Here is a 27,140-nt window from a genome sequence, read left to right as displayed (position 1 = left end):
GGCCTGCATTTGTGCATGAACAAGAAACATTGTAATGGAAAGCTTTAAATCCTCATATAAAAGTCCCTGATAAACACATGGATATATTGTTCATAAGTGATGCCACTTCTGTCTAGAATCAAGAACGGTTGAGAAGAAGAGGTTACTGATCAAATCCACTCTTTGACCTTGTTCTCAGCTATTCACACCAATAGGCATTGAATTCATTTTTTTTAACAAGGGAATTTTATATACGCATGCAGCATTCTGAGGTTTAGACATCCTTCCTAGTTGCAAATCTCTTTGAGGCTCCATCTGGGACATTGAGCCCCACCCATATCCACCACCTTGAAGCTTCCTTTCTCTGGTTTGCTGGGGACTTTGTATGGAGAGCCTACATCCGGGCACAGCATTATACCTTTAGAGGCTGCTGGGGGCACAGGGACGATTTCCAACAGAAACCAAGTATATTTGAAAGACACAAAGTCAAGCTTTTATGTTTCCTTCCTACACCCTCAGCTTCTGTTGAAGTGGAAACTAGACTGGAAATAAAGGCCACAGTGATTTTCTTCTGAGAAAACACATTACCATGTTAAAAAAAAAAAAAAAAAAGTCCCAATTGCTCCGTTGGGAAGGTTTTTATTTTACAAATACTCTGTGGCTCTAAAATGACAGCATGATTACATTTCTGACAGCACTGGTATAATTCTCAGCCTCCCCAAGGAGAGCAATGAGGGGATTTTCATCCTGGAAAGAAAAGGCAAACTTGCAGGTGCCAAAGGTACATTTGATTTAAGCACGATTCAAAATAAGTAAATACAGATGATAACACAGCAAATACTGAAAGTTGGGTAATTTAGCAAAAATAAATGGTCTTATCCAGAGCACTATAAATGCGTGAAAGAAAACTGCAAAAATAACTTTTTATTTTTACAACTTCCCAGTGTCTCGCTGCCTCCAAATGGGGAGATATGAGAGGAACTGTAGGGAAGAAGAGAAACTGGAAGAGCGTAGGGAAATGTAAACATGAGAACGGAATAGGAGAGTGGAGGAAGGGGACAACTTCAGCGTCACTCTCTCACAGACTCTCCTGCCCCTTGTGATCTGGACAGACCCTGGCAGGCCTCGAGTTCTCTGGAGGTTGCGCCTCAGCGACAGATGACCCGTCTCTGACCACCGGGCACCTAGAAGGCGCTTTCGCAGGAACAGGGCAGGGGTCTGGGGCGCGGAGGGGGTGGGCGCAAGCCGCCCTCGTCCAGCGGTTCCCGCCGAGCATGGTGATAATGAGGGTGGGGCCAGCGTTGGCGGTAGAGCGCTTGGTGGCCCCTGGGCCCCTCCTCGTCCTCCCCGCCTCCCTGCGGCGCGCAGCAGAGACAGCCCAGGCGCCTCCGCAGCCGTCGCCACAGCCGGCAGTCGCCAGCCTGGAAGAAGAGGTAGACGAAGGGATTGAGAGCGCTGTTGGCCATCCCCACGACGCGCAGCGCAGCCGACAGGCCCTCTCCCTCCCAGTCTCCCGCGGGCCCGGACGACCACGCGGCCGCCAGCCGGGCGGCAAAGTAGGGCAGCTCGCAGCCCACGAACAGCAGCGCCAGCAGCAGGCTCATCTTCAGGCTCTGCACCTTGGCGCGGGGCAGCACGCTGGGTGCAGGGGCTCGGCCTGGACTCGCCGACCAGGGCGCTGCAGCCGCAGGGGCCTGCGGCCGGCGCCGCCACCAGACGGAGAGTAGGTGGCCGCAAGCTACGCCCAGGACCGTGACAGGCGCGGCGAAGCCTGCGACGGCCTCGTAGAACGCGTAGACCTGCAGGTGCCAGCGCGGCAGGGGCGCGAAGATCCCGCGGCAGCGACGATGCCCCGGCCAGGCGCGGGCGGCCGGGGGCGCTCCGGGCTGCGAGGACGGTGGCGGCGGCGGCGGCGGCAGCAGCGAGGGGGAGTCCCCGCGCACCACGAAGGCCGGGGGCAGCGCCAGCAGCAGCGCCAGCAGCCAGCCCAGGGCGGCGAGGGCACGCGCGGGCAGCGGCCGGCCCTGCGGACGACGCACTGCGCGCTGGCGCTCGAGGGCGATGAGCACCACGAGGTGGGCCGAGGCACCCCGCCCGGATGCCTGCAGCAGCTGCAGGAAGCGGCACGCCAGGTCGCCCGTGGCCGCGCGGGGCTCGCCCAGCAGTTCCCAGGCCAGCTGCGACAGCGCCGTGCCCCCGCACGCGTACAGGTCCGCCAGGGCCAGCTGCACCAGTAGGAAGTCCATCTTGCGACGCTTGGGGCCCGCCCAGGGCCCGCCGCCGCCGCCGCACAGGCGGCACAGCACTGTGGTGTTGCCTGCCACCGCCACCACCAGGATGACCCCCAGGAACACCAGGCGGATGCGGCGGCTGGGCGGCCCAGAGGCGGGGGCTCCCTGCCCCAAGGTCAGGTTGAGACCCCAGCCGAGCAAGATGGGCACGGAGAGGTTGGGCGCCGGCGGCAGAATTGAGGGGCTAAAGAGATCCTCCATCCTTGCCCCGGACGAAGAGGAGGCACCGAAGAGGGCGGGCAGGACGCGGGAAACCAAAGTGGAGGCGAGGCGGCGCGGCGAGCGACGCTAGGTCTACGAGTTCCCAAAGTTAGTTGAAAAGGCACACGCACAGAGAGGGAGATGGATTCGGGCGGCTTTGCGCTTAGTTGTTTTTGTCGATTGTCCTCGTCATTTGTCACTCAAATGTGGGTTGTACACTCGAGGAACACACATGATTCCTATTCTCCACCTTCTCCGCGTCTTCCCTCCCATTCTTGGCGGATACTCTTCCAATCTCTGCAGTGTCCCCCGACGCTACCCTCGCGGAAGCCGCGGACCCCTGGGCTCTGAGAACCTCATCCGTTCTCTATTTACGTGTAGAACACAGCAGGACAGAAGGTCGCTTTGCTTGATCATTGTATACGGCCAATGTTATCCCAGCACCCACACGAGAGAGGACCTCTTGACTGAGATTGTACCACCCGCCCCCACCACTCCAATGTGACTGCCAGTAGGAAAAAAATAGAAAAGACATTAGTTTTGATTTTAAAGGTTTGAAATGCCATGGATCCGCATGAGCGTGAGAAAAACAGGAACACAAGAAACCTAACAGAGTTTTGAGCAAAGAGGAGACCTGTTAGCTGAATTTTGATCAAGATGTGTCTTCTCTGTCCAAGAATGAAAGTATTTTAATTTGAGAGTACTAAAGTCAATGATGTTGCTTTTAGGAATGGCAGTGGTTTGCAGATCATTCTAAATACTTCTCATTACTAGGAGCAGTGGGTCACAGCTGCTTTCTTGGTGATGTAAAATTCATTTCATTAGTCTGAAGAGGGCATTAATAGGTTTTATGCAAATGGTAGTGCATTTATTGCTTTTCCCCTAATATTTTCATCCAGTGAAGGATGCGTCATCACACTCCTCATTCTCTTGATTCTGTTTTCCAGCAGATGGGAAGTTGCTAGGAGGGGCTACGCCTCCAATAAGCCTAGAGAAAAGGTGACTAAGAAAGTGATAAGGCGGCCAATTTTTTAAAAAAAGAAATCCAAGTCACAGGAAATGGTTTAGATTAAATGTTGTTGCTTTCATTTTAGCCTTGCCTCCTCACAAACACATTTTAATTTCCCTGTTGCAAGCATCAATTTGTCTTTTTATGCACCCTCCACATTAATCATGGTGAAAGTAGAATTTCCTGTACTTCCTGGCCTGGGGGCCAGGGAGGTATGAGTGTTTTCTGGGTTCACATTCCCAGGCTGAGGAAACATTTGGAACTCTAAGATTCATGGCATAGGAAGATTTGGTGGGTTCCATGATAGTCCTGCCAGCTGCTGTAGGAATCCCATTTCCCAAGCTGTTGTCCTTTGGCCAGAAACCTTGCTTATTTTCATCATCATCTTTGTGGTGCCTTGCTCTGGTCTGACACGTTGTAGTTATCAGTGGGTATGTGTTGAGTTGATGAATTAGTGGATATATGATGCTTTTCAGATAACTTCGAGCATAAATTCCTGCCTTGACTATAAATCTATCACCTAAGAAAAAATTCGTTTTATACTATGCCAGTATTGTCCAGAGGAGCCCAAGGAAGCTCTGTGGAGACATAGGAATAAGTGTTCCTGGTGGGACATTTAAGAAAGAGCTACAGTGATAGCCTTGGAAAATCTGGTTTGATTTTCATACTCTGCCTTTAGAAGTTTTTGTCCAAGGCCTTTTTCTATGCACACACATCATCCCAGTTTACAATGTACTTCTTCCAGGGAGTCTTCTCTGAGCAATGCTCATCATGCAGTGATTTTCCTAGCTAATATCATTTCAGTGTTTCTCAAGATAGTCTATCATTTGTCTCAAATTTGTTGAAATGCTTTTGTATATTAGCATTTCAAAATGACTACAGTGAAATTGCATTTCACAGAACTTAACTTTAGTAAGATCTGATACAACATTGATTTTCAACTGGTTCTTTTTTTTTCTTTTTTGAGACAGGGTCTCACTCTGTTGCCCAGGCTGGAGTGAAGTGGCATGATCATAGCTCACTGCAGCCTTGACTTCCTGGGCTCAGGTGATTCTCTCACCTCAGCCTCCCAAGTTGCTGGGACTACAGGCACACACCACCACACCTAGCTAAGTTTTGTATTTTTTGTAAAGGCTAGGTTTCATTATGTTGCCCAGGCTAGTTTTAAACTCCTAGGCTCAAGAATCCGCCCACCTCAGCCTCCCAAAGTGTTGGGATTACAGGCATGAGCCACTGGGCCTGGCCTAAACTAATTCTTATTAAAATTATACATGCACAGAGTTTTAAAAGTCAAATGGAACTAGAAGGCTAATAAAGAGTTTCCTGTTCCACACATCTCCATTTCTTTATCTCTTTCTAGTGGGAACCGATTTAGACTCTATTTGTTCTTTCTTCTGGCATTGACTTAATTCATAATAGTAAATCATATTTGTGTAATGCTATCTATTGATTTAACAAATTGATATATTATCTGTTAACTTCTTACTAGATAAAGACTTACTTCTCACACCTCTGTCACTACTGTTTCCATTTCCCATACCATTAGAACAATACTGTAATTTTGGGTTAGACTTACATTTGGTGTTTATATTATTATGAAATAAAAATATTCACAGTTGAGTGTTGTATATTGTGAATATAATTTTTTGTTATTTTTAAAGTTAATAATTGCCTTTTCTTACTTTTCATTGTTATCATAGCTAATTCTTCCTGTACCCTCAAATAGCCCCCCATACAATTTCTACAAGGTCAGTTTCATAACGTAATATAGCAGCTCCAGTTTTTTTTCCCAGAAACCTCTTTACCAGAGACTTTCATTTTTCTCTTATTTGGGCTAATTTCTCCCGAGGTCTACTGCAGAACTACCATCTGCGAACCTGCATTTGTTGTCATTATTGAAACTTTTTGCCTTTCTCTTGGGTTGCAGTTCCTGCTTCTTGGATCTCTGGTCTTTTTCCTTGATTTCTTCCTTTTTGGTAGAACACATCATCTAATATTATATAAGGTTTACAAGGTTGTACAAAGCCTGAGAACTAAGTGGTAAGAGACCTCATTGTACTCATTTTTTGAGTCATGCAGATTCTGTCTGGACATGTTGCCCTCTAGGCCAGTGGTCATCCTGGCATTTCACGTCAGCATCGTCCTAGGGATTCCTTTATCTCATGCTGGTTCTTTTATTTTCTAATTTAATGGATTTTTTTTTTCTTTCCTGGTTTATTTTCTTGCTTGGGAAGAAAGCATCTTTCAGTGACTTCTTGAGAGAGGGTAACTATTTGGGATCCTACATGTCTGAAAATTTCTTTATTCTATCCTATTGCCTAACTGATTATTTGGTTGGGTTTAGAATCCTATTTTTGAAAATCTTTTCCTTCTGAATTTTGAAGGCATTGCTCCATTCCCTTCTGGCTTCTAAGTGTTTGTGTGGAGAAGACTGAAGCCATCTGATTCATGTTTTGCTTAGATATGATCATTGTTTTTTCCTTTCTAGAAGCTTATTATTCTTCTCTTTTTTCTAGCCAATTTTACAAAAATGTGTTTTTCTATAGGTTTATTTTTATCTAATGTGCCGTACATAATCAAAGATAATGAATTGTATTTAATTGTAATACTTATTTAGTGGCCTTTACCTAAATAGTCTCCCAGCCTGTCTTTCTTTTTGGGATGCTGACATTTGAAGAGTCCATGACACATGTTTAGCAGAATATCCTTAAAATTGTATTTGTTTCCACATAATTAAATTTGGATTTGACTTTTCTGGCAGAAACATTACATAGGTAATACTGTCATCAGTGCATCATTTCAGGGGCACATAATGCCACTTTATCTCAATATAGATGATATTAAGCTTGACGTATATGTTTTGAAAATTCAGTAGTTTTAAATTAAAAAAGCAGTACATATTAATTGCAGAAAAATTAGACAATACATATTCACATACAAAAAACACAACATACTGCTCAAACTGTTGTTAATACTCAGTGATATATACTTTAGACTATAATGACTAGATCTATATATTACAGAAATAGATTACACTGCATACAACATTTTATATCCTGCTTTCATTTCACCTAAGATTGTATTTGGATCACTTCCCATGTCAGTGAAAATATGATATAATTATCTGTTTAATGTTGAATGGATTACAATTATTTAAATAATCCCCTATTCTTAGACAAAAGTTTTCTCATTTTCACTTTATAAATAATTCTGTGAAAAACATCTCTTCACCTACATCCTAGCACACACACTCAATTATTCCCTTATGATAAAATCCTGTCATTGGAATTGCTGAGGCCGAGCACGTGCATTTTTAAAGCGTTTTAACATATAGTACTGAGTTATCCTCGACAAGGGATGCAAGCAATGTATGTGTCTTTTTTCCCCATAGCCACAAAACAATATGAGCATCATTAGCGTTTGTCGTCCTCATAGATGAAAACATTTCATTATTTCTTCATTTTAACAATTGAGATATAATTTATATTTCATAAGATCTAGAATTTTAAAGTATACAATTCAGTGCTTTTTAGTGTATTTACAAGTTTGTGCAACCACTGCCACTATCTAATTCCAGAACTTTTAAATCATTCCCAAAATAAACCCATACACATTATTTTCCTCTCCCAGCCCCTGGAAACCACTAGTCTCCTTTGACTCTATGGATTTGCTTACTCTTGACATTTCATAGACATGCAATCACATAATGTAGCCTTTTGTTTCTGGTTTCTTTTGCTTTGAATAATGCTTTTAAGTTTCATCCACATTGTAGCATGTAACAGTATTTCATTATTTATGACTAAATAATATTTCATTATGTGGATACACCAAATTTTGTTTATCCATTCATTAGCTGTTGGATATTTGGGTTTTTTCTATTTTAGGCTGTTTCCATTTTGGTTGTTTCCATTATAGTGAATAATTCTGTTATGAATATTTGTGTACAAGTTTTTCTGCAAATGCCTGTTTCAGTTCTCTAGAGTATATTCCTTGGAGTGAAATTGCTGAGTCATATGTGAATTTCATGTTTAACTTTTTGAGGAACTGCCAAACTGTTTTCCATAGAGTCTGGGCCAGTCCCACCATTCATGTATGAGTTTTCCAATTTCTCCCTTTGTGTAGATGCAGTTTCTCATTTGGGATCATATTCCTTCTGCTTAAAGAATGTCCTTTAACTTTTTTTATAGTTCAGATTTGCTGGCAACACATTCTCTTAGTTTTATTTTTATTTTTATTCTTTGTCTTATAAAGTTTTTATTTCACCTACATTTTTGAAACATACTTTTGCTGGGCATATAGGATTCTAGGATGAGTTTTTCTTTCAGTAGTTGAAAGAAGTTGCACCGTTGTCTTCTAGTTTGCATCGTGTTTGATACATTTTGCTCATCTTTGTAATGATGTAATTCTTATCTGTTTGTTTGTTTATTTGTTTGAAACAGAGTCTTGCTCTGTCACCCAGGCTGGAGTGCAGTGGTGTGATCTTGGCTCACTGCAACCTCTGCCTCCTGGGTTCAAATGATTATCGTGCCTCAGCCTCCCAAGTAGCTGGGATTACAGGTGAGTGCCACCACCTGGCCAGGCTGTTCTTGAGCTCCTGGCCTTAGGTGATCTGCCCAGTGCTGGGATTATAGGCATGAGCCACCATGCCTGGTAGGTTTCTTTTTTTGGAATATTTCTTTTTTACTGTGGTTGCATTCAAGATTTTCTTCTTATCTTGGTTCATCGCAACCTCCGCCTCTTGGGTTCAAGTGATTCTCATGCGTCAGCCTCCCAGGTAGCTGGGACTACAGTCATGCACCACCACACCTATCTAATTTTTGTATTTTCATTAGAGACGGGGTTTTGCCACGTTGGCCAGGCTGGTCTCAAACTCCTGACCTCAAGTGATCTGCCCGCCGTGGCCTCTCAAAATGTTGGGATTACAGGAGTGAGCCACCAGGCCTGGCCTTTTGTATATATTCTGCTTGGACTTCTCTAAACATTTAGGTTGGTGATTTGTTGTCTTTTATTAATTTTGGAAAATTCTCAGCAATTATCTTTTCAATTATTTCTTCCAACACTATCTCTTTCCATTCTCCTTCTGTGACTTGAACTACATGTGTATTATGCCATTTCATACTGTCCCACAACTCTTGGCTGCTCTATTTTTCTCCACTTTTTCTTTTTCTCTGTTTTCCCTTTTCTTGTTCCAGCTCTCCTCAGAAGGGCTTGTCACCTTTTGAAATTCAGGATGTTATTTTGAAACTGCTCTATTCTAACCTGTATTCAAGTTTACTAATTCTTTCTTCTATGTGTAGTCTGTTGATAAGGCAATTGAAGGAATTCCTCATCTATAACAACATGTTTTTCATTTCTAGTGTATCCAATTTATTCTTTTTAAAATCGTTTCCATCTCTGCTGAAATTCTGTATATGTTCATGCATGTTGTCCACATTTTCCACTATATCCTTTAACATATTAATCAGAGCATTTTTAAAGTTACTTTGACAGTTTCAGCCTCTGGGCCATCTCTCAGTCTGGTTCTATTTACTGCTTTATCGCTTGAAAATTGGCATTTTTTTTTTTTCTTTTTTACTCTTTTGCCTTGTAAGTTTTAGTGAATGCCAGACATTATATGTAAAAGAATAAGAGTGACTGATGTAAATAGTGTTTACTTCTGAAAATAGCCATGCCTCTTCACCCATCAGGCTACCAGGGTGGTAAATCTAATCAGTAGTTGAGCTAGGTTTAAGTTTTGTTGTTGCTATAGCTATCATTATTATTCTACTGACTTCATATTCCTCCATACTGACATCTTGCATTTCCTATGAGGCCTAGAATGCTAGAAGGTTTTTCTCAGTGTTTCTGCTCCATCCTCAACTTTCAGCTGGCCCTTCATACTTGGCCACCAGAGTGGCGGAGGGGATGGGGATGTTTCTCTCCAGGCTTCTGCCACTCTCCCAGAAGTCCTGTGCTGTTTGTTGCCCATGAAGGCTTTCTCGGCCTTCCTGTTCCAACCTTCGTCTTACGTAGGCCCTGGGGGCCTGAGCCTCAAGCGTGGGAGTTTCTCCATAATCCTGTCCCTTCCCTCTATGGCAGCTGAATTCTGTCTCTTAACTTCCAAGAGCAAGTTTCCTGGTCTTGTCCCTTTTGTGAGAAATCTTTGCTTTATAGAAGATGCTGGGCATGATTAGGTTTCTCCATCTTCCCCAGCAGCGACAGCTTTTGCTGTAATCTACCCCTCCCCAGTGACAGTTGACCTTTTGCTGAGGACTGGGGGTGAGAGAGTTTTCTGATCTGCCCCAGTGGCAGATGTGTTTTACTTTGTATGACAAAAAGTCCTGGGTTTTGTGCTTGTCCTCAAGAGGCAGCCACTCTCTGTCTGTACACCCGTCCCACTAAGGGAGCTCCATCAGGTCTTCTGCTCTGTCCCAATCTTTCTCGTTAAGTACCAGGTTGAGTCCGTGAAAGAAAGCTGGTTAGTCAGTGGGCACACCATGTGTGGGGGTTCCCAGAGTTTCTACTGTTATTTTCATATACATTTGGCCTTTAAGTATATGTCAAAGCATCAATTGCTTTTTTACCCCCTTTTTTGCCTACAAGTGTTTCCTCCTGTGTTGTGCAAAAGGTCTCACCTGTCCTTGGAGGTGCTTGCCACCTTTTTGAATTCAGTTCACCTGTTGCCTGGCAATCTCCTTTCTCTGAAAGGCTCAAGAAAAGTTTTGATTTTGTAGATTTCCTGGCTTTATTTTTTTCTTTTTGTGGTTGTTGTTAACATGGGAGCAGTATTCCTTTGCATCTTTGTCTATTCTAAGTGGAAATACAGATCTCAAACCATTATTTAAGGATATCAAAACTTCACCATAAATATTGCAAAATTTATGGATATTTTTTCTAACTTTTAACACTGAACAGTTTTAAAATTTCCTTTAATAATAAAAAGTTTAAGGCTAAGAATATTATTCTGAGTATAGTTTTGGTTGTATCATATAGTTTTCTAAATGTTCTTATTTTTGTCTGTAACCATGCCATCCTAAATGACTGATCTAAATTTTCTCATTTTTATTACTTTTAAAATAGCATATAATTATAATTTTTTGACCCAATAATTATTTAAGACTCAGATTTTTAATGGTAAAATTAAAAAAAAATTGGGTTAGGCCAGCCTTTATGCCTTATACCTATAGTCTGAGCACTTTGGGAGGCTGAGACAGGAGGATTGCTTGAGTCCTGGAGTTTGAGACAAGCTTGGGCAACACAGGGAGACCCCGTCTCTAAAAAATAAAAAAATTAGTCAGGCATGGTGGCGCACACTGATAGTCCTGGCTACTTTGGAGGTTAAGGTGGAAGGACTGCTTGAGCCTGGGAGATGGAAGGCTGCAGTGGGCTATGATTGTACCACTGCTTTCTAGCCTGGGTGACAGAGTGAGACCCTGTCTCCAAAACAAATTTTGGTGGTAAAAATTCTACCTAATGAAAGCTTAATATACATAATTGTAAATAATACATACATAATTATAAACAATATATATGTACACACACACAAATGCGTATGGCCAATGTAGAAGGGGGATAATAGTTCTAACATGGGTCTAGATGGTCTGTTTTCCACATGAGTTTCTTCTGCCTTGTTTGTGTTGAGTTGTCTCTTTTTTGCTTCATGGCCCCTCATTACCAAGTTCTTAGTTTGATTCAGTGGTTTATAGTATGTTTTAGTAGCCAGTAATATTAATCCCACCTTGATATTATTTTCCCATAATTTTATTACTTATTTCAGACATTCATTTTTCCATAAATAGTATAAGACCGTTTCATTCAATTTTTAAAAAATCAAACAAAAATATCTCTTTTCTGGAATACAATCAGAATTGCACAAAATTTATACATTAATTTTGGGGAAGAGATAGTTAGAGATTAGATCTTCCCGTCCAAGAACCTGCTGTCATTGCATATTCATATTTTGTTTATATACTTCAATAGACATTTATAGTTTTTAAAATCTAGGTTTGTATACCTCTCATTAAAATTTATTTTCCAGCCTGACCAACATGGTGAGACTCTCATGTCTACAAAAAAACTTAAAAATTAGCCGGGCATGGTGATGCACACCTGTGGTCCCAGCCACTCAGGAGGCTGAGGCAGGAGGATCACTTGAGCCCAGGAGGAGACTGAAGTGAGCGAGCCATGTTCACACCACCGCACTCCAAACCTGGGTGACAAAGTAAGATGCTGTATCAAAAATAAATAAGAAAATAAACAAATAAATACATATGTATAGGATAACATGAATGTAATATTTTCTCTAATTTTTGTTTTTACCTAGTGATTCCTTTTATAGATATATGTTGATTTTTTTTTTTGAGATGGAGTCTCGCTCTTATTGCTTAGGCTGGAGTGCAATGGTGCGATCTCGGCTCACTGCAACCTCTGCCTCTTGAGTTCAAATGATTCTCCTGCCTCAGACTCCCAAGTAGCTGGGATTACAGGCACCCACCACCACACCCACCTAATTTTTTGTATTTTTAGTAGAGATGGGTTTTCACAATGTTGGCCAGGCTGGTCTTGAACTGTTGACCTCAGGTGATCCATCTACCTCAGCCTCCCAAAATGCTGGGATTATAGGCATGAGACACTGCGCCTGGTTGTTAATTTTTGTATATGCAGCTATTTAACAAATTGCATCTATTCTAGTAGTTTTTATGAGGATCTTCTGGGTCTAATAAGTTGAAAAACCACAAACAATAGAAAGAACACAAAATCCATTGAAAAAACAAAAACAAAAACAAAAACAAGGCCGGGCGCGGTGGCTCAAGCCTGTAATCCCAGCACTTTGGGAGGCCGAGGCGGGCGGATCACGAGGTCAGGAGATCGAGACCATCCTGGCTAACATGGTGAAACCCCGTCTCTACTAAAAATACAAAAAACTAGCCGGGCGTGGTGGCGGGCGCCTGTAGTCCCAGCTACTCGGAGGCTGAGGCAGGAGAATGGCCTGAACCTGGGAGGCGGAGCTTGCAGTGAGCCGAGATCGCGCCACTGTACTCCAGCCTGGGTGACACAGCGCGAGACTCCGTCTCAAAAAAAAAAAAAAAAAAAACAAACAAACAAAAAAAAAAAAAACAAAAGCAGATAAGGCTCCTAGTAGATACGGATGCTTCTTTTCTGAGGATGGTAGTTTGAATAACAAGGTCCCAGACTGATGATTCCCGGATTTTGCTGCACATTAGAATCACCCGGGAAGCTTTTTTTTTTTTTTAGACTGAGTCTTGCTCTGTCACCCAGGCTGGAGTGCAGTGGTATGATCTCAGCTCACTGCAACCTCTGCCTCCTGGTTCAAGCGATTCTCCTGCCTCAATCTCCCAAGTAGCTGGGATTACAGGCACGGGCCACCATGCCCAGCTAATTTTTGTATTTTTAGTAGAGACGTGGTTTCACCATGTTGGCCAGTCTGGTCTTGAGCTCCTGACCTCAGGTGATTTGACTGCCTCAGCCTCCCACAGTTGTGGGATTACAGGCTGGGAAGCTTTAAAACTCCTGCAGCCTGGGGTAGGAGCCAGGCAATAAAAGTTTTTAAACATCCTCAGGTGATTCCAATTTGCAGCAAAGTTGTGAACCGTTCTAGCCCAGCATTGAGCAAATGATGGTCCACAAGTCAAATCCTGCATTTTTGGAAACAAAGTTCTATTGGAACACAGCCATGCTCATTTGTTTACATATTGTCTTGCTTGCTTTCACACTTCAGCGGTAGAAATCAGTAGTTGTGAAAGAGACCATATGGCTCACAAAGACTAAAATATTTAGTATCTAGCCTTTTTCTCAATAGAAAAAGATAAAATCACAATGAGGTGTAATCTCACTCCAGTTAGAATGGTTATTATCAAAAGGACAAAAAATAACAAATGCTAGCAAGGATGAGGAAAATGGGGAACTCTTACACTGTTGGTGGGAACGTAAATTAGTTCAGCCATTATGGAAAACAGTAAAATGATGCCTCAAAAAACTAAAAATAGAACTATGATGTGATCCAGCAACTCCACTAGTAGGTAAATATCCAAAGGAAAGGAAATCAGTACATCAAAGGGATACATGTACCCCATGTTTACTGTAGCACTAGTCGCAATAGCCAAGGTATGGAATCAATCTGTGTCCATCAACAGATGAATGGATAAAGCAAATTTGGTATATATACACAATGGAATACTATTTAGCCATAAAAAGAATGACATTCTATCATCTGCAGCAACATGGATGAGATTGAAGAATATTAAGTGAAATGAGCCAGGCACAGAAAGATAAATGCTGCATGTTCTCACTCATAAGTAGAAGCTAAAAAAAGCATTGATCTCATGGAGGTAGAGAGTAGAATAGTGGTTACTAGAGATGGGGATGGGTAAGGAGACAGAGGAATAACTAAAGATTGTTAACGAATACAAAAGTACAGCAGGATAGGAGGAATACATTCTAGTGTTCCATAGTACTATGGAGTGACTGTAATTAACAATAATTTATTATATATTTTCAAATAGCTAGAAGAACAGATTTTGAATGTACACAAAGAAATGATCAATGTTTGAGGTACTTGGTATGCTAATTACCCTGGTTTGATCATTACACCTTGTATACATGTATGGAGGTATACTGTAGTCCATAAATAGGTATAATTATTTATTTAGTTAATTTATTTATTTTGAGATGGAGTTTCGCTCTTGTGCCCAGGCTGGAGTGCAATGGTGCGATCTCGGCTCACAGCAACCTTGGCCTCCTGGGTTCAAGTGATTCTCCTGGTTCAGCCTCCCGAGTAGCTAGGACTACAGGCATGTGCCACCACACCGGCTAATTTTGTATTTTTAGTAGAGACAGGGTTTCTCCATGTCTCTGCTAAGACATAGAGAGGTTTGGTCAGGCTGGTCTCAAACTCCTGACCTCAGGTGATCCACCAGCCTCGGCCTCTCAAAGTGCTGGGATTACAGGCATGAGCCACTGCACCCGGCCAATAGGTACAATTAACATGTGTCGATTTTAAAAAGATAAAACAAAGGGGGATAGAGTCTATTTGTTAGCTCTTTTGTGCAAGATTTTGCTATAGTTTACTGTTTCTAGAAGGCTTTGCTTTATTAAGAAAACTACTCCCTTGGCTGGGCTCAGTGGCTCATGCCTGTAATCCCAGCACTTTGGGAGGCCAAGGCTGGCAGATTGCCTGAGGTCAGGGGTTCAAGACCAGCCTGGCTAACATGGTGAAACCTCATCTCTAATAAAAATACAAAAATTAGCTGGGTTTGGTGGCACATGCCTGTAGTCCCAGCTATTTGGGAGGCTGAGGCAGGAGAATCACTTGAACCCAGGAGTTGGAGGTTGCAGTGAGCTGAGATGGCACCACTGCACTCCAGCCGGGGAAAAAAAGAAACCCCCAATCAAAAAAAAAAAAAAAAAAAAAGAAAAAAAAAAAAAGGCTACTCCCTTTTACTCCCCACCCTGCTACAGCCCAAATGTGTTGTTTTTCTAAACTAATGTGATATTTGGAAAGCTGTAATTCCCAGCAAATTAATTCAACAAGTATTTACTAAGCTTCTACTATGTGTTAGGCATTTGAGATACTTTATGGAGAAAAGGGACAAAATGCCATGACTGTTAGGAGTTTTTATTCTAGTAGGGTCAGGAAGGGTAAAACACAGCTCAAACACATTAATTATGTAAAAGACACACTAAATTAAATGGTAATAATTTCTATGCAGAAAAATAAAGCAGGAAAGTCCTTGTGAGATGGTGACATTTGAGCCATGTCACCAAGGAAATAACAGTGAGCCATGAAAAAATCTGAAGGAAGAACTGCACTCCAGGCAGAAAAAACTGACACGTGCAAAGAGGTCTTGGTGGTGCATGCCTGGTGTGTCTGTATGGAAAGCAACAGGGATGCATGTGGCTGGAGCACAGTAAATCAGGCAGGAGTATAGGAGGACAAGCGGTCTTAGAGAGAACATGCTACCAGATTATTTAGGGCCCATAGGCTATTGTAATGACTCTGGCTTTTAAGAAAAAGATGGGAAACCAGTGGGGGCTTTGAGTATCCAGGGGTGTGATCTGTATTTTGACAGGCTCACTCCAGCTGCTGTTGAGAACAGACTGAAGAAAGCCAAGGACAGACTCATGGAGACCTCTTAAGAGTCAACTGCAAAATTCCAAGCACAGGTCATGGTAGATTAGAACAAGAAGTGAGTCGTGGAGGTAGTAAAAATGGAAGCCCAAAGGTTATTCTCATTCCAGCTTCTAATTAGTGTCAGTTCCTCTCAGATTCTGGCATATTTTTCTTGGTTTTGTAAGGTTTTCTTAATTTTTGATTTTCATGATTGTTAGATACCATTCTGAATTAGATATTGTCCTGAATATTCAATTGTACCTAATTATGATCCTATACTTAATATGCTTAAAACATGGCAGATGCTTGGTAAATTCTTACAATGAATGTGTATCTTAAAGGGCTTGGGTAGAATGAAGCAGATTTATCTTCACAAGCCTGTTTTCAGGACCACATTTCTATTATTATTGCTTTTCTCTCTATTATTAGCATATACACCCATACTTTAGCTACTTGTGTTCATTAGGCTTAGTTAGGAGATGGATGGTGGATTTGTATAGTTTAATTTTAACCTTAATACTCAGTCTTTCTTATTAAGGGTTTCACTTCAGAATGTGTGTGTGTGTGTGTGTGTGTGTGTGTGTATGCATGTGTATATACATATGTAATCAAAATCAGATATGTTCAAAAGTAAAATTATTTCCCAGAAATTCACAATTACAAAGGTAAGTTCATATAAATTCACTGAAGAACGATAAACAAATAAATAAGGAGATGAACTGACTCAAGAAAACTTCAAAGACAGTTTGAAAACGTATTAAGCTGGGTAAAATTATTTGCAGGTAAGATTTTTACATGGAAAATAATCTATCACTTGAAAAACTATTACTTACCATGAAGTGGTTCAGCACAAAATAAATATGTGGAAATGGAGTGCACATATAAACAACAAGATCTTCCCTTAGAGGATATAATGGAAGGAAGATTCACTTAAAATTACAGTAACTGATAAAACAACTGGAAATAAACCCATCTCTGGCTGCACATTAGAATCATGGCTGGAGGGACTGACTAGCAAGAAAACAGTAATAGAACAGCAGGCCCAGGCTCTCTCAGAAGCTCTAATCAACTGGTGTAGCGTAGGGCCTAGAGGGTATTTTTAAAAGTCCCTGTTTTTCAAATTTTTTTACGAAGAAATTGATCTATATGAAGAAAACTTAGACTACTACTGAGGGATATAAAAGAAGACTTGAATAAAGGGAAAAACATGCTAATTCTTTAGAATGACTATCATAAAGAATTAAATACTCTCTAAAGTAGGCTATACATTTAATGATTTCATTTAAAAGGCCAACAGAACTTTCCATTTTTGTTACTAGACAAACTTATTCTAAATTTGTATGGAAAAATCAAGAGTTGCTAGGAAGGACAATTCTGAAAAAAGAAAACTATTGCAAAGGGACTAGTCCTACCAGACTAAAAAAATAGACTGGTCTGGCTGGGTGTGGTGGCTCATACCTGTAATCCCAGCACTTTGCGAGGCTGAGGCAGTCCGGTTGCTTGAGTTCAGCAGTTTAAGACCAGTCTGGGCAACATAGCGAAACCCTGTCTCTATAAAAATTTTAAAAATTAGCTGGGTTTTGTGGTGTGTGCCTGTGGTCCCAGCTACTAAGGAGGCTGAGGTGGGAGAATCACCTGAGCCTATGAGATTGAGGCTGCAGTGAGCAGTGATTGTGCCACTGCATTCCAGCCTGAGTGACAGGGCAAGACCTTGTCTCAAAAAAACAAAAACAAAACAGAAACAAAAAACCAGAATGGTCCAGTGCAAAATAAACTGTTCAGAAATGGCGTAAGTATAAATGGGACTTTGGTATAGATAAAAATGGCATTGCAAATCAATGGGGGAAAAGATAATGTATTCAACCAAAGGTATTATATGATGAAGCGCCATTTTTACCAATGGGAGAAGAGACAGTTTACTCAATAAAAGATCAATGGGTAGGCATATTAAAAAAAAACAACTAAAGTTAGATTTCTAATATGTTTAATATGTTCCAGCTGGGTCAAAGATCCAAAGGTGAAAAATAAAATTCTAAGAGAAGACAAGCGGAGGCTGGGCGCAGTGGCTCACACCTGTAATCTCAGCACTTGGGAGGCTGAGGTGGCCAGATCACCAGGTCAGGAGATCAAGACCATCCTGGCTAACACAGTGAAACCCCGTCTCTACTAAAAAATACAAAAAATTAGCCGGATGTGGTGGTGGGTGCCTGTAATCCCAGGTACTAGGGAGGCTGAGGCAGGAGAGTCACTTGAAACCAGGATCACGTGATTGCACTCCAGTCTGGGTGACAGAGCAAGACTCTGTCTCAAAAAAAAAAAAAACAAAAACAAAAAAAAACCAAGTGGAGAAGGCCATTCTAAATATGATATAAAATCCTAAAAGCCACAAAAGCAAAGATTTGTAAATTTTGCATTAATATTTTTAATTGGCAAATCATAATTGTATATACTTATGGGGTACAGAGATTCATAAATTTGCTTACATGAAAATAAAAATTTCTACGTATCAAAAAATACCAGAACAAAGTCAGAATTGACAATGACAAACTGGAAAGAAAATATTTGCAGGATCTCTTACAAAAAGCTAATATCTAAAGCACGCCTGTAATACAAAACAAAGACCAACAACCAACAGAAAAATAGGCAAAGAATAGAAAGAGGAAAGGCCATGGTAAAGCAGATTCCAATGGCTGTTAAATACATGAAAATATGATCTACCTTACTCATCATAAGAAAAATAAAAACAGAATATTTGGCAAAGGATAAGAAGACGTGCATTGATGGTGAGATTATCAGTTAGTATACCTTCTTTAGAGGTAATATGTAGTATCTAGTGTAATTTTGCTAAATATAGTCTTGACTCAGTAATTTCACCTCTAGATATCTACTGTTAAGTGAAAAAAAAAAAGGAAAAAGCAGCAACACGCAGAACAATGTGTGCAGTATGTTACCGTTTGCGTAGGGGGAAAGGAATATATACATTTGGTTATAAATTTGTGGCCAATCTCTAAAAATGCGTAAGCAGGTGGTTTCGGTACTTGCTTCTTGGAGGGGGAACTGGATGGCAGGGAAGACAGAAAGGATAGAGACTTCATGATGACTGTTAACCCTTTTGTACCATTTGAAGTTTTTACCCTGTATATATATTACCTATTTAAAAAAAAAACAGTAGTAAAATCAGGTACATCCAGGGTTTACATCCCGTTAAATACTCCAGATACTCCCATGAAATACATCCAAACAGTCCCATCAAATACAAATAACTCATCAAGCACCATCAAATGCTCACACACAACTGTTTTATGATAAATATTATTACTATTACAATATTTTATATTCTCTATTATTTAAAGGAATATAACTGTTACAGTATTTGCTTCAATCCTTTTGATACTTCCACTAAATTGTTAGAAGTTATACAAAGGTATAAATAATAACCATTTTTGAAAATATGTGATTTTATAATCATTGGCATTTTATCTTAAAATACACTACATTCTTACAAAGTAATGAAAAATTGGTAATTATTATTATTTTATTTTTATTTATTTGACATGGAGTCTCACTCTGTCGCCAGGCTGGAGTACAGTGGCGCGATCTCAGCTCACTGCAACCGCTGCCTCCCGGGTTCAAGTGATCCTCCTGCCTCAGCCTCCTGAGTAGCTGAGACTACAGGTGTGTGCCACCATGCCCAGCTAATTTTTGTAGTTTTAGTAGAGATGGGGTTTCACCATGTTGGCCAAGATGGTCTCGATCTCTTGACCTTGTGATCTGCCTGCCTCTGCCTCCCAAAGTCCTAGGATTACAGGTGTGAGCCACTGCGCCTGGCCAAAACTTGGTAATTATTAAAACTGTTTCATTTAAAATACATAATTATGATCTTGTGATATATATGTATCTCTAGAACATTATTTTTAAACTTTTTGTTCACACTGCTCTTGGATTCATATGCGTTTTAAGCCACTGATCGATTGCACTTTCATACTTCCTTGGTTCTTTCTGCCAGTCCTGATGCCACCTAAGATTTGCTATAACGTTTGAATAATTCTGTCCTATACTTTGTTTCCACTTGATAAACTGCTCTTTATTATACTGGTGGACAGAAGCAGAAACTTTAGGGTAGTTTATAATGGAACGAAGCTTCTGATCCAAAGAATAAGTAATTTCTGGAAATTTTACAGCAACATTTGTTAATTCATCTGGATCTGAGGAAAGATCTGAAAGAAAAAGATTAAATATCTGTCAAAATAGTGACCTGCCAAAAAAGTTTAGAATGTCATCATGACAGGTAATGTATTAGATTTCTAAAAAGATTTTCAGTTCCTGTTAGTGTAATAAAATGAAGGACAGTATAAATGGTAAAATAACATACCAGGAGTTAAACACCCTATGTTGCATGCCCAAATTCCCTCCTTCCTACCATTGTCCAGCTATCCCACTTCTTTTTTCTTTTCTCAAATGCCAGAAAAAGTCAACCTTTTATCATTAGTAAGCTGGTTTAGAACAAGTTCTTCCTGTTTTTGATGTCCTGCCTACTTTGACGGGCAGAAATGAATATACTAATGCTTATACCGTACCGTTTCAACAGCCTCAAACTTTCTACAAATTCTTTATATAGACAAATCATGTTCCTGCAACTTTACTGATTCCTAGTTTTCTTTATATATTAGTATCTTATGCTTGGAGGTTTGAAAGTTACATTCATCAGTACGGTCCATTTGAACAAACAGCCATGGAAATATAAACTTCTCAATCACTGCCCACAAGAAAAAAATGATAAATATTTCAGATCCATAAATACACTTTTTAGATATCCTAAAAAGGATTCCTACACAGATATCCTATCCCTGTGTAGGAAGACAGGGATATAACTAGGATACCAATCTAATTGGAAAAACAGCAAGTCAGAGATCTTATGACAATTAACTTCAGATAGTAAATGAACACTGTGTGTTGAGGGAAAATCCCCTATGGCCTACTTAAGTACATTAGCCAAGAGGCCCCTGAAGAGATATGTGACTTTGCTAGGTAATTTCAGATGGCATATCTTTAGGAAAGGAAAATCAATAAGCCCTAAAAAGTACAGAAAAGCTGATTCCCCACTTCTGACATTTTGATAGTCACATCAGTTTTTTGGTAGAACATGGTATAAAAAACAAAATTTCAACAAATTTAAAGATCAAATTGGCTTTTATTTAGTGATTCATGAATTGGGCAGCATCCCATCTGAAGATTTAGAAAAGGCATTCTGATGAGCTGAGCAGAGGAGGTGGGCTTTATAGGAAGAAAAAGGCTGACGAGAAAGTCCCAGAAACATGGAACAAAAAGCAGATTCGTCATTATAGTGTTACTTTATCCAGTAAAAACAGAGGAAACTTCCTTATGCTGGTTCAGGTAAAATGAGCCCCTTCAGGCTGGTTATTGTGATTCTCCTTTATTTTTTTTTTTTTTGCTAAAGTGTCCCGCTCTAAAGTTCAGTTTGATTATGGGGCACCTAACTGTCAGTGACCCCATTCTGGTTTGACTTGGTTGGTTGAGCCTGGTGTAGGAACTCAGTTCAAAACAATGGCCTCCCATAAATTTCATTTGAGAATGGCCAATGAACAAGCAAGAGATGCACATTATTCATCAGGATGAAAATGTCAAGACTTCCTTTTTCAGCCAAGAATACTCCACTCTTAAAGTGAAGGGGGTTGGCCAGTTTGGCTCCCAAAGTATTATTTTGATAACAATTTTGCTATTTGTAACTGGGAAGGAACCTTAGGGAGAAATAAATATTACTAATGGCTTTAGCACATATTTTATGTACCAAATGGGGCAAAGGATAAGTAAAACCCTAAATCTAAAAATGCTGTTTAAAAATTAATTCAGAGTAGTGAAGCTGGCAGACATTTTTTAGAAGTCATAAGAAGTATCAATTTTGCAGTTACAGCTTCGTTGAAATCTCAGTTCTGCTGCTTCTTAGCTGTGAGACCTCACACAGGTATCCAAATTTCTGTGACTCCTAGTCTCCTCTGTAAAATGAGGATAATGGCACTATCTTGTGGGGTTGTGGTGAACATTAAATAATATATGCAAAATGCCAGCCTTCATTAGATAGTTGTTAATCCTTCAGAACAATGAGGTACAATGAGGTGTTGACTTCTAACTGGGAAAGATAACCATGAGTACTGAAAGATGCCCTGATCAGAGGAAACTGGTTTCAGTTATGAGACCCAGATCAAAAGCCTTAGGATGCTTTCTCTGAAATTCAGCTGCTGATCTGCAAAGAAGCTATTCCTCACACGGGCAACCCTTTGTAGATAGTTCTAGCATGACAAGCAGCAGATGATATTCATTTATTTAACAAGGATTATTGGATATCTTGAGCAATGCTACATAGGGCAGTTCATTACACATAATATTACACTTAAAAATCTATTAACACATTTACCAAAGAGTTGAGGCAATACTGAAGCACCATCCGAGTAGGCTATATACTTCCAGTGGTTAGTTCGAAGCATGTAGGTGGAGGCATTCACATTACATCCATGGAATTCACTTAGAATCCAGGGCGGATGCAGGTTTTTGACTTTATGTTCATTCTTAAATGTTTCTGATGATAATGGCAACAAAGAATATCCACTCAGGTTCTGAGGCAGAGGAATTCCAGCAATATCTATGTAACAAAAATAACCAAATATCTTAAAATAGCTCATTCTTTTATTAGCTGAACATTCACAAATGGCATCATTCACATTTTTTTCACACCATTAAATGCCATGGAGACTGGAGATTGTATATGGATTTTGTAAACAGACTGCCAAGATTCACATGCTTACCCCACTGGCCATGTGGACTTCAGCAAGGCATTTACTTATCTCAACCTCAGTTTTCTCGTCTGTAAGAAGGGGATGACCACAGTACTTGTATTTATTAGGTTCATTTTAGGTTTAAATAAGATACTTTATGTAAAATTCTAAGAACTCTGAGAACAATGCCTGGCAGATAGGAGCCTTCAACAAATAGTTAATATCATTAGTCCTTTTTTCTCTAAATGATTAAATAATCATAGTTGTTTCTCAAAGTTTCTTTCATGGGATATTAACAAGACTTATACAAGAAGGGGGTTTAGTAGTCATATATGTTTGCAAAACAATGGTTAAATAAAATTAAATACATCAATTTGTAGATGTAAATTTATTGCTGATGTATATGATAAACCTTCAGGAGTGGTATATAGTATACCATGAGCCCCAAAGTTATTTGATAACAGAGCTTTTTAAACTTTCAAGTAGCATCTTGAGGGACTAGCATCTTGAAAAACATACTTTCAGGAATTGTGGATTATATTTATAAAGGGAAAAATTATTTTTAACTTACCAGATATAGACATATAGAACAATGGCATGAGAAATGCTCAACTGAAAAATAGCTTATACTTTAAAAAATTGCTTTCAAGGTAACTGGACCTTAAACTTCCCTCTTCCTATAGAAAAATTACCATTAATTATGTGTGCGTAGTCAGGGCTATTTCAAAATGAGTCTGCAGTTGTCTTCCTCAGCCCTTTTCTGGTTTCAATGTTCGTATTTTATGCATAAATATTTCCAATGGAAAATAATTATATCTATAATGTTAGAAATGAAACAAAGTTGAAAAAGAAAATTAATTTAACTCGACTGTCTTTGACAAAAACAGATTAATTAAAGCATAATAGGGAAGTAGACAAAGACCACTATAAATCTTCTGAAGGTAGTTGTTTCATATATAACTTAATAAAAAAAAGTTTGTATATTCCATTTTCCTTGGAAGAAGACTATCACAAGTATTAATTTTCTGCCAACCAATCAAAATTAGTGACTTTTTTTTTGTTGTTCAGAGATAAGGAAAGAAAGAAGAGAGGAGTATTTCAGAGATGACTGGTTAAAAACAAAAAGAGGAGAAAAGAGGTTAAAGAGGATGTGCCCGGGAGAGAAGCGTTGCCTGGGTCAAACTAACTGTGCTCCAAGACACAGAGACTACCTACTGTAAGCAGTGGAAAGAAGGCAGTGTGGGAAGAGGCTGGGTAAGGGTGGTCTGTGTGTCAGCCACCAGGAGGCACCACCAGCAAGGCATGGGAAGAGAGAGAAGTAGTCTTTAAGGAAGTTTGGGAAGCAGGAACCAACGGGCACATACTCATGACTATGAGTTCTTGTATTCAGCACTTTAATAACTCTTAATACTTAGAAATGCCTTATTTTAGGACCATTCTTAATTTTCCTAAGGAAGCTTGGAAGACTAAGAAACTTACGTTTCTCCTGTGTTTATGAGAAGTCAGTAGTAAACTGGGTAAGAGTCCATTCAAGTGTTCATTTTAAAAATTCATTCAGCAAACCAGGTGCTGTTCTAGCTGTAGGGAAACGACACTGGACAACGCAGAAAAGCTCTCCCAGAGCTAACATTCTAATGTGGGCAGACAGAAACAGCTGTGTCAGATGGTGGTAAGTGCAATGAAGAAGAAGAAAGCAGGGTAAGGGAGACAGAGAGTGATGACAGGCATGTGGGTATGTGCTGTTTTATATAGGGTGGTCAGGGAAGGCCCCACTCAGAAGATCACATTTAGGCAGTGTCCCGAGGAGCGGTTAGAGTGAGCCCCACAGTTATCTGGCAAAAGGGCACTCCCCCCGGGGAATAGCAAGTATACAGTCCCCAAGGCAGGAACCTACTTGGTTTATTCCTCAAACACCAAGCAGGACTGTTAGGCTGGAGCAGAGTAAGTGAGGGATAAAATTATAAGAGATGAGTTGGGGAAGAGAAGAGATCATGTTGGACTCTCAGAGCCTAATTAAAGACACTGAATTTTTACTCTAGGTGAAATGGGAAATCAGTAGAGGGTTTTGAGCAGAGGTGTGACAATCTGACACTAACTATGGAATGGTGAATTGACTAAAAGTGAGTAAGGGCAGAAGGTCAGAGAGAGTTAGGAAGCTACTGCAGGAATCCAGGCAAGAGATAAGGGGAACTTAGGGTTCCAGTCTATTATTGATAGAATAAAATAACTTTGTAAATTGAAAAAACCCATGTGAAATATCCATAATATTTAATAAATACTTCAAGTATTTATTGGTTTTTCTGTGCCTCAGAAAATTGGGTTTTCATTTTTCATATATTTATCAATAATTTCCTTAAAAACACTTTAGCTTAGACTGCTTTTCAAAAAGCTGTTTGATTTTTATTTAAAATTATTTTTCATATTTATTTTTCCTGGCAAACCTGTCATTCTAACTCCATTTTAAATAAGTTTCATCTTTCGTGGGAGTATAAGCACAGACTAGAAGTAACTGCAGGGTTCTTAAGAAAGTGACTTAAATGTAAAACAGTAAACAAATGGTAAAAATGCAGGCCTGGATATGTGTAATGATCTCCTGAAGAGAGATGATATTATATTTCTTCTTGACCATATCAGTACATAATGGATTTGAGTGGTATGGCAATGATGCAAACTAATATACACATTTTTTAGAGCATACCAAAAAAGAATGAAACATATTAATGATAACCATATCTAACATTTAATTGTTTACTATGTTCCAGGCATTGTTCTGAGCTATGAAATAGCCACTATTACCCCCATTTTTTTTTTTTTTTTTTGAGACAGAGCATCACTCTGTTACCCAGGCTGGAGTGTAGTGGCGCGATCTTGGCTCACTGCACCCTCCGCCTCCCAGGTTCAAGTGATTCTCTTGCCTCAGCCTCCTGAGTAGCTGGGATTACAGGCACACGTCACCACGCCCGGCTGATTTTTGTATTTTTAGTGGAAACAGGGTTTCACGATGTTGACCAGGCTGGTCTTGAACTCTTGACCTCAAGTGATCTGCCCACCTTGGCCTCCCAAAGTGCTGGGATTACAGCCGTAAGCCACCACGCTTGGCCTATCCCCATTTTTACTGATGAGAAAACTGAAGACCAGACATGTTGAGTAACCTGCCCAAGGTTACGCAGTTGGTAATGAGTGAAGAGGGGTTTGAACTTAGGCAGTCTGACCTTACAATATCTGTACTGTTTAATACTACACCATAAGACTTGCCTCACTGTAGTTAGCTAACTTCATAATATTCCTCAGCCAATAAAAACACAAGAATCTATGCAAAACACCTGCCAACCCCCAGGCTTCCACTAAGGTCCTGTAACAAGAAGGGTTTTGAAATTTAAATCACTAGCAATGAAACATTCTTTTAACCACAACTGCATTTTTATATAATCACATTCTCAAAATTAAAAAAATCTAGACTTATCTTTTAAGTGGAGAAAGGCAGGTGTTTTACAGAAAGACTATTACAGAAAACAATTCACATGAAAATAAGCTTAAAAATAAAAATCAATACAATTTTAACTACAAAACGAGACACCTTTAGTTCTTACTGAGCTAAAGGATGCTGATACAAGGTATTAGAGAAGAAAATATTTTGGGAAGTAATTTTCAAATAATCTCAGAAATAATATCAACTTTAACGTTAATATTATAAAGAATTCCTATTCATAAATGTCATTTTTCTGCTGGTATTAGGAAATAATAATGTAATAGTATCCTATCACACTAGTGATAGAATTAGTTTATTTGATCCAAAAGCACAAATAAACTAAGCACATTCTTCCTAATTTATCATAAAATATTTTATTTAAAAAACCACTCTTTTAAAATACCTTTTAAAAAATGACTTGTAAATTCAAACTTTTAAATAAAGCATTGTTGCATCTTAAATTTCAATAGCCTCTTGATAGTAAGGTAGGTTTATTAAAACAGGAATTCCAATTGGTTTTTCCTATTCAGTATCTTTCTATTGAATGTAGAATAACCATCTTGTATACATTTCTAAGATGCATAGAATGGAAGTGAGGAGGAAATATCGCTTGAGGTTTTGGGTTGAGATTTTTTTTTTTTTTGATACCAGAAGTGTTTATTTCTGTTCAACAGACATTTCAGGATTTTAATTTCATTTTTAGTTTCCAGAAGACTCAAATATTTTAAAACTCAAATATACTATAAGCAAAGTTTATCCTTGAAAAATCAATTTCAAAACAAATTTTTTTCTTTATATCATTTTTCTTTATAAGCTTCTCCTCTGTGTGTGTGTAAATGGGATTCACACAAAATAATATAGCTACTGCTAAGCTAATAAGAAAGGACTTTGGGAGCTCTAAGAATAGATACTGGCTTATATCTATTTTAAGTTCCTAATTGGTTAGAACAAAATAAGAAGTCCCTTGTAGATGTTTTATCAAAACATGTATAAGTTTGTTTATTAAGCAGAAGTAGAACATAGTGTCTCACAGGTCTAATTTTAGAGTTAATCACTAATAAAGTAGCTTTAAACTCTTCCAGCACTGAGGAATTTTATCTTAAAAGGTAGAATGATCCATCAGATTAAACGTAGACCGTCAGAATGATCTTTGTTTTGCTGGCTCCTAAGGCTGTTAAATAAAGAACAGCCTCACTTTCTGCCTGTTAATGCTGTTTCAATTGTTAATAGTACTCTAAAAACTTGCTAATTTGGACAGTAAATTAGATGGACACAATATCCAAAAAGGAAA

The 27,140-nt window shown here is 39.6% G+C and overlaps 2 protein-coding genes across 2 annotated transcripts in view; both read right to left on the bottom strand.

Moving 5' to 3' along the window:
• Positions 1-602: 602 nt before the first annotated feature.
• On the bottom strand, positions 603-2,697 carry GPR150 (G protein-coupled receptor 150). The gene has a single exon (XM_021939560.2). The coding sequence runs from the start codon at positions 2,469-2,471 to the stop codon at positions 1,164-1,166; it is 1,308 nt and encodes a 435-aa protein (XP_021795252.2). The 5' UTR covers positions 2,472-2,697; the 3' UTR covers positions 603-1,163.
• A 15,306-nt stretch (positions 2,698-18,003) lies between these two features.
• ARSK (arylsulfatase family member K) overlaps positions 18,004-27,140 on the bottom strand; it is a 49,182-nt gene continuing 40,045 nt past the window's right edge. Inside the window, exons 7-8 of the mRNA XM_003899930.4 lie at positions 22,023-22,247; positions 18,004-19,806 (exon numbers count right to left, since the gene is read on the bottom strand). Coding sequence (XP_003899979.1) covers positions 19,517-19,806; positions 22,023-22,247 — 515 coding nt within the window. The 3' untranslated portion in view covers positions 18,004-19,516. The remainder of the gene's footprint in view (positions 19,807-22,022; positions 22,248-27,140) is intronic.

This window comes from Papio anubis, chromosome 5 (genome assembly GCF_008728515.1).
Source record: "Papio anubis isolate 15944 chromosome 5, Panubis1.0, whole genome shotgun sequence".
NCBI lineage: Eukaryota > Metazoa > Chordata > Mammalia > Primates > Cercopithecidae > Papio > Papio anubis.
The sequence above is the reverse complement of the archived record's forward strand: the minus strand, read 5'-3'. Positions and strand labels throughout refer to the sequence as shown.